Source organism: Rosa chinensis, chromosome 5, assembly GCF_002994745.2.
Source record: "Rosa chinensis cultivar Old Blush chromosome 5, RchiOBHm-V2, whole genome shotgun sequence".
Classification (NCBI taxonomy): domain Eukaryota; kingdom Viridiplantae; phylum Streptophyta; class Magnoliopsida; order Rosales; family Rosaceae; genus Rosa; species Rosa chinensis.
The window spans coordinates 14609626-14617548 of record NC_037092.1 but is presented as its reverse complement, the minus strand read 5'-3'; the positions used below and the strand labels follow the sequence as shown (position 1 = coordinate 14617548).

The 7923-nt window shown below is 38.2% G+C and overlaps 1 protein-coding gene across 1 annotated transcript; it reads left to right on the top strand.

Moving 5' to 3' along the window:
• The first annotated feature begins 2627 nt into the window (after positions 1 to 2627).
• LOC112166217 (serine/threonine-protein kinase RIO1) lies at positions 2628 to 6529 on the top strand. Its single transcript, XM_024303004.2, has 12 exons — positions 2628 to 3083; positions 3387 to 3515; positions 3609 to 3701; positions 3836 to 3915; positions 4370 to 4483; positions 4671 to 4744; positions 4959 to 5035; positions 5250 to 5333; positions 5414 to 5506; positions 5613 to 5720; positions 5796 to 5867; positions 5986 to 6529. The coding sequence occupies exons 1-12, from the start codon at positions 2883 to 2885 to the stop codon at positions 6346 to 6348; spliced, it is 1488 nt and encodes a 495-aa protein (XP_024158772.1). The 5' UTR covers positions 2628 to 2882; the 3' UTR covers positions 6349 to 6529.
• The last annotated feature ends 1394 nt before the right edge of the window (positions 6530 to 7923 follow it).

Below are 7923 nucleotides of genomic sequence, written 5' to 3'. Positions count from 1 at the left end.
AACCAGTTCATTAGACAAATTGTCAATGCCTTTGGTAATGTTACTTTCCCACTAGTGTGATATGCATCTATTATCGCAGATCTGTTTTCAATTCTGTGGTTTCTTAAGCACCACCATACTTATATTTTCTATGTAGTTAAGAACTTAAGATCTTGGTGATGACAAAGATTTATTAGGTCATATGGTATCTGATACGAACACTTCTGTTCGGGTAATATTTTGTTTCTTTTTGTTCTTCAAGAATTGTGCCTTTGTAATATATGCAGTGTTCTTCAAGAAGTCTATTGTGCTTGCAGGGTGGGGAGCATATATTGCGTGCATTGATTGAAAGTTCTGAGAACCACAGGCAAATTAAGGAAGAATAGTTTTTGTCCAAGTGTTTAACATACTCTACACTTGTTCTTTTTCCCTTTGGCAGTTTGGCGTATCTGTCTCTATTTTGCTGGGCACGTGAGCTTAATTTTTTGCACTGTATTGATATAATTATGCAATATAACAATTCAAATTATAAAAGCCAAAAACATTTCTATTTTGCTAGACTCGGGTAAAATTGTGCCGAGCCTGATGAGTCGAACCAAAAATTTTCTGGTTGTGAAGCAACATGGGCACGGATAAGAAAGAGAAACTTTGTGGGGCACAAATCAGCCACGGAGGTCAAAGTAATAGCAAATATGAAATAATAAAGTAGGAGTGAAGAGTATATTAGAATGCCGGGCGTGAATTATGAAACCCATGTCCCCACTGCCCCATGTTTTTGAGGTGGCCAATTAGTAAAAAACCCAATTGGAGGTGGTACATCCAGCGTCAAGCATGGAATTCGCAGGCAAAGACCACTACCCACTGCTAACCCTGTAGCCACAATTTAGTGGGTGTGGGTGTGGCTCAAGTTAGCCACAATTTAGCGGGTGTGGCCATAAGTCAAAAAAAACTAGTAGCGACTCTTAAGTCTGCTAAATACTACAAGTAGTTTTTCCTGTTATATATGAATGTATATGATAGTTATTTAATACTTGAACAAACCATGCTAGCCGTGTTTTGGGTTTTTGAAAGCCGTGTTACACTTCTACAAGTCCTTGTACTGTAATCTTCATATCTTGCTAGCTTGTAGTCATTTTCGGACCAAAGAAAGCTTGTAGCCACTAGGTCTAAGCGGGGGTACGTCATATTGTGCCATTAGCTTGTACAGATACGATCTTCAATTGACCATGACCCATTGACTTTCTATGCTTTTATATCCAAGCTAGATTAATAAACCATTACACTTTTTATTTTATTTTATTTTTTTATCAAAATAGGTCAGCCATTTCATTAAGTTTAGCAAGCAATACAAAAACGAAACACCCCTATGGGGTCGACAGAAAGAATCGTTCCTCAGAACCTCATGAAATCTCTATTCTAGAATAATAAAATCCCAAAAATCTCCAGTACACCCACCTTTTAAGAAATCCACGCACTTTAATTTATTCTAACAAAAACCAATAGTTCTCGAAGCAGACATAATATGGAACCAACTAAGATTCTGATTTTTGCGACCTTGATAAACTTGAGCAATAACAGGAGCAGAAGATGACAAACCACCTTCCACTCCCTTGACAAAGTCAGCCCAACCCTTATAGCTGAGGGCCCAACCCACCCAAGCCCAGCAAGTAATGCTCACTGACCAGAATGAAGCCCAGAGGGCCCAAGCAGAGATTGCTAAGGACGCCCCATAGACTCCACCCCCCTGTTCCAGCCCACCATCGTCTCTGATTTGCAAGTCGCTGCCGCTTCCACTGATGTTGTACATCCAACCACCTTCAAGTATAACCAAGCTATCATCCCCGCCAACAAAGGGTCCAGGCCCGAGCAAAGCAGCACACCTTCCACGATGGCGGCACACCAAATATCAACACCTGAAGTAGATGCACCATCGTATCTTGGACCCGATCAGAATCGACCCTTTCGATCCAATCTTGACCAACCCTAAACCGGATCACCACTCATCCGCCACCTAGATGCCATCCCTGTAAACGAGGCCGCATCTTGCACTTCACCGTCGAGCTTGGACGCAGATCCAACAGCGCCCCTAACCCCCGACATCAACACAGCCTCAGCGCTACCCAGCGCAACGAGGAAGAGAATAAGCAGACCAAAATCTGTCATAACCGCCATTGACTAGCAACGACGAGAATTTGAGAAGACGCGCCCTGAGGAAGAGGATTCTTAAACCCTAGCAGAGCGCTAGGTCCTAAAATATGGAAAATCTTAAGAGAAAAGGGTTTGTTTGGTTTATTACACTTTGCAGATGCCAGAGATATAACTCCACTAATATTTTGATAAGTCAAAAAGAACAAAGGCAGTATATATATATATATATATATATATATGTATATAACTTTGCTCAGGTGCGGATATCCGCACTTAAGAAAAAAGGTACTGATTTTAGGTTTTGACCCACTTTTCAATTATATTTTCACATCATAACCGTTCAGTTTTTAGGTCCTAATATATAGATCACATCTGCAAAATTTCGGCCAAATTGGTGATCCTTAAGTCAACAAAAACTGCAATTTACACTAACGAACCGAATCTGCCGAACCGGAACCATTCGTGTACATTGTTGTAAATTGCAAAGTCCAATATCCCTTACTTCCCTAATCCCTAGCCCTAGCAGTCTTGCAAAGGCCAATATTCTTTATCTGGATACGGACCCATTTTTATTTCCTCATAGAATCCCGTGTAAGGTTTTGTATTTTTAAGAGAAAAGCCCATTGTTGTCTCTGTCTCTGTCTCTGTCTCGGGGTTTAAGTCGGGTTCTTTTCACTTTGTCGTCTCAGCTGGTCAGGCAGCTCCTAAACCCTAATTCCGTTCCTTCTGTGTCTGCTCTTTCTTCTGTTTGTTTGATGGAGGAGGTTGAAAGCTCTATGTCCAAGTACCTGGAGTATTTGGATTACGATGACGAAGCAGTAGAAGGTTTCTTCCCTATCAATTGTAGGCGTCCCAATGCTCATGGAGGCCTTCATCGCCCTAATAACTCAACCCTTCAGCCTCTCTCTAATCGCTACCAGAAATTCTCAGCCCGAATCCGAGCTTCGCCTTTAGAGGTACAATTCCCTGTCTTTTTTTTCTTTTTCTTCAAATACGATTTCAAACTAAATTAGACAACTTTAATTATTGTATGCAAACATGTTTAGCTGTTTCTTTGTTTGGTTTGAATTCTGTATGTTTAATTGGTACCTTTTTCTTTTAGAGGTACAATTTCCTTTTTTATTTTTCTTTTCAAACTAAACAAAGATGTCAAATTTTTAGCTGAGGTGGCCGATTGGTTGTTTGGTTAAAAGAGTTGTATGATTCTTAGTTTCTGGTATTTGATTGTAAGATGAATCTCTGTTGGCTACACCCTGTAGGAGTGGGAAGGCAGGTTGAATATTGGCATGTCCAACAATGTGACAACTTCCATTCGAGAGTTTATCCGAGAGATGGCCATCGGTAGAACCAAAACTACCGATAGAGCGGATCGTGCTACTGTTGAGAAGGTGCAAGACAATTGAATTTATAGTCTTTGGGTTTTTCTTTAGAGTCATTGCAACTGTGTTAGTTAATTTATTTCAATGATTGTTTTTCACCAGGTCTTTGATTTCAGAACCAAGTTCATTATATACAAGTTGATGGGCCGTGATGTATGCAAAGAAATAAATGGCTGCATTTCCACTGGGAAAGAAGTATGTTGTGCATTATCTTACTTTAATACCTGAATGTAATGTTTTGGTTATAAATGCTGAATCTTTTAGTTTCCATCTGATAAATAATATTTCTTTTCTTTTGCATTATTGAACTATTCTTTCTTCTTGAGCAGGCAAATGTTTATCATGCAACCAATTCTGATGGCCAGGAACGGGCAATCAAAGTGTTCAAAACATCTGTTCTGGACTTTAAGTAAGTTCTGCGGCACGTTTGGCCTTTTCTAATGACTATGTATTTCAGCAACTTTTAACTGTGCTAGTGCTAGTGCCAAAACGTGCATATGATACATCCGTGTGGCTTTTGAGTTATATGTGTTCCGCACTCAAATGCCTGATAATCTATAATGCTCATTGCTGTCTGTATCTTCTGAAATACAGACTTTCTTTTGCTTCAATTATTTCTTTTGCACTCATGTATATTGTCAATTTTCTCTAAAATTTTGTATCGATCTCTATGGTAGTCAATTTTGATGGGATATTGACCATGAAATCTAAGAGCACCACTGTAAAGAAAAAAATTATAAATTTAGTTTTACAGTTTCTAGGCCCATAGAGTTTTCGTAGTGGGTTTTCCTCCCATACGTTTACATAGGTAGACTTTAAAGTTTAGATATAACTCTTGTTCTTTTGTGTCCAATAAACTTCAGGGACAGGGATAGATATGTACAAGGGGACTTCCGATTCAGACGCGGATACTGCAAGAACAATCCCAGGAAAATGATGAAGACATGGGCCGAGAAAGAAATGAGGAATCTGAAGAGGTAAAGCAAACAATTATTTTGATCTTAGGTCTGGTCATATTCCCCCCCCCCCCCCCCCCCCCCCAAAAAAAAAAAAAAAAAAACTCTCTTATTGTATATAATATTTTGACCAACATCTAGTGGAATGTTTATGAAACTGGTTTTATCCTGATAGTTGCTGACATTAGAGATGGTTTGTAAACTGCAGGATAAAAGATGCAGGAATCAGATGCCCTACTGCGCATCATATAAATCATCATGTACTGGTCATGGATTTCATAGGTATATATGATGTCTATTTTCAGTAGATATATTATTATAGGTGTAGCAACTGCATCTTGATTTGGTTCTCAAACCATTTCCCGTGACCATGCATACCTAGCTGCATTTTTCTGTCAGCCTTTTTTTTTTCCCTGACAAGGATTGACTCTAGTCCTCGTAAGACACTTTAATAAATGCTAGTTAGAGTAACATGGGATCTTGTATTCTTTTTTAGGAAAGGCAGGGTGGGCAGCACCTCTTCTGAACGATGCTGCACTATCATTAGACAAGCTACGAGAAGGTTATAGGGAGGTGTGTTCCAAATCTTGATTACAATATTGTATGTTACATGGTTGTTTTGTATGTTTTTGATGGCTGTTGGAGGAACCATACTAGTCTTAATGTTTTGCAATAGCTTCTTAGAGTAGCGCTTTAACATCAAATTTTTTGCATGCTAGCAAAAAGAAGGTTTTGTTTGTTGATTGTTGTATTTGCTACTGGAATGACTCGTACTGTTTGGTTGCAGATAATAATTGCCATGCGAATGTTATATCAGAAGGCCAAGCTGGTGCATACAGACCTCAGTGAATTCAACATACTTTACTTTGAGGTTAGTATTGCAATGAACTCTGAAAGCATTATGCATCATAGCATGCAGTTTTATTAATTTATCTTGAATCCTTATTGCAGGGGCACCTGTACATTATTGATGTTTCTCAAGCAGTTGACCTTTTCCACACTAATGCAAATGAATTCCTACGTCAAGATTGTGTCCATGTTTCTGTAAGTTTTTACAAAAGTCATTGGCTATATTGTTTCATTGTTTTCAAAATGAATTAAGTAATGCATTCAGTGACTATGAACTGATCTAACTTTTGGTGCTGCACAGGATTTCTTTAAAAAACATGGTGTAGCAGTTATGACAACTAGGGAGCTCTTTGATTTTATAGTTGATCCAAGTATTGCTGAGGAAGCAGTGGACAGTTATCTGGATGAGGTTTGATTCCGTCTTTTTCCTGTCAAATTAAAGGAGACTTGGGTACGATTGCTGTTTAAGTGGCTTTGATTTCAGGTACAACAAAAAATTGTGGACAGAGGAGATATTTCTGCTGTGGATGAAATTGCTGAATCTGTATTTGTACAGGTGACAAGACTGTAACTATGTTTTTATAATTCCTCAATAATATAAAGAGATATACTTGCAAGGTTGATTGCGTGCATATATTTGGCATATTCATTTGTTTTTCTTCTCTTTTTTCCAGGCATACATTCCAAGTACACTAAACCAGGTAATGGATGTTGAAGCAGATGTACTACGGCTAACTAGTGGTGAGGACACTGAAGACATGTACTATAAAACTATTACAGGACTAAGGCAGGCTCTTTCTAGTGTTCCACCATCTCCATGTGAAACTGAATCAGACTCTGGGAGTGATGAAGAAAACTCAATTGATTCGCATTCCTCATCTGGAGTCAAAGCACAAGAACCTCTTAATAAAAAAGTTGCTAGAAAAGAAAACAAGAAGAGAGTCAAAGAAGAGAAGAGGGAAGCTCGGAAACACAAATTGCCAAAGGCTGTAAAGAAAAGAAGAAAAAAGTTGTCCACTGGCGGAAAGTCACGGTAGTTTGTTGGGATCGACTGATGGAGATGCATGAGCAGTTTGGTATTGTTATTAACTAATTGCTATTTAGTGAGAAAGAAAACACTATTTATGTGCTTTGAGAACGATCAGTTCAATGTACGTGTAAAACCAAACCAAGTCTTTTGAGGAGAAAAAAAAAGTGTTAGTGTTTGGTATTATACTAGAGGTTAAGTTACGTGGTTAAGTTAACTATGTGGTTAATACATATTTTTCTTGCAAAAACATGATTATGATCTACTCTTAGATTTCGAAATACGCACTATAATGATTTGAAGCAAATGGCAGTATATTGTTATATTTCTGATAAAGTTCAGGATAAACGGCAGGAAGTAATAGCTAGTTAGGAGCGCATATATGCATACATTATTCTTTGTTATTATGGGGTTCCCTGATCAAATACCAAGTGCCTAGAGAACATGAATACTGCACTTGATCTCCATACTTAATATGTGCAACCTGCTCAAATGATCACAACATTTATTGCTGCTTGCATGATACGTACGCCAAACAAACCGAGCAAAAATGCTAGCTGCCACACCTGCATTCTCTTTTCCGTTGCACTTATTCTGGATCTTACTAGTTCCCGGATATGGGTGATGTTCCAAATGGAAGCGGATATTTCGGCATAAAGCTATGCTTCAGCCCTTATATTGGAATGATGTTGAAATAAGCTCAAGTAATCGTTGATCTTTCAGTTAGTTTCATTTGTTCTGAAACTTTATTACTAAACAATCTTCATATTGACAATATATGTAAGAAAAAAAGATATGAACTTATTCGTGTTCATTCGTGACTTAAATTGGTTTAGACGCTTGACCAAAAAAAAAAAAAAATTGGTTTAATTTAGACTTTAATTTTGTATGCACTGATGGACGTTCAACAGTACGTACAACCCTTACACAATCAATAGTACGTATAAAGAGAAATAAATGCTGAAAATGTTACTAGTTAGAAGCCCCTTTCTTCAGTTCTTGCTTGAAGGAGGCATTGTGAATGGAGACATTGAAGCTAGCTACCTGTGTCTAAGCTTTTGATCCTGAATCGAGGTTGTTGATCGATTGATCATATATGAGTAGGAAGAATGTCTCCCGTAGCAAGGATGAAATGTGTTAGACTAATTTGTTGCAGGATAGGACCTATATATATAAGTTGACAACACAATGACCTGATTAATGCGTGTAGAGCGAGAATTCAATTGATGTAGTATTAATTCCGTGGGTTCTATGAGTGGTAGAGGGCTAATGGTATGTCTGGTAAAAGGGTTCAAGAAGGTCATGACCAAATTGTCATCATAAGCCAACCAAATATATATGGGTAGTACCGTAGAAGTAGAACATAATTCAACTCCTCTTTTTGTTGTAATACGGCACATATATATAGTTCGATCAACTGCCTCATCAGCTTACATTGTTGTGCGACTCTAAACAGTAGACATAGCAGTAGAGATTTTGTCACCCTTTCTAGTAATCTCCATCAGCATATGAAGCTGTTCGTGATGACGTACATGATTTCATCCGTTGTTGTTTTCTAGTGTTTAGCTGTGGATTGCCAATGCTT

What these genes read in the sequence shown, in the direction of transcription:
- LOC112166217 (XM_024303004.2), top strand. Translation starts at nt 2,883, where the DNA reads ATGGAGGAGGTTGAAAGCTCTATGTCCAAGTACCTGGAGTATTTGGAT. An exon ending in ATCGTGCTACTGTTGAGAAG is followed by an intron (nt 3,516 to 3,608) that starts GTGCAAGACAAT and finishes GTTTTTCACCAG; the next exon opens with GTCTTTGATTTCAGAACCAA. An exon ending in CTGAATCTGTATTTGTACAG is followed by an intron (nt 5,868 to 5,985) that starts GTGACAAGACTG and finishes TCTTTTTTCCAG; the next exon opens with GCATACATTCCAAGTACACT.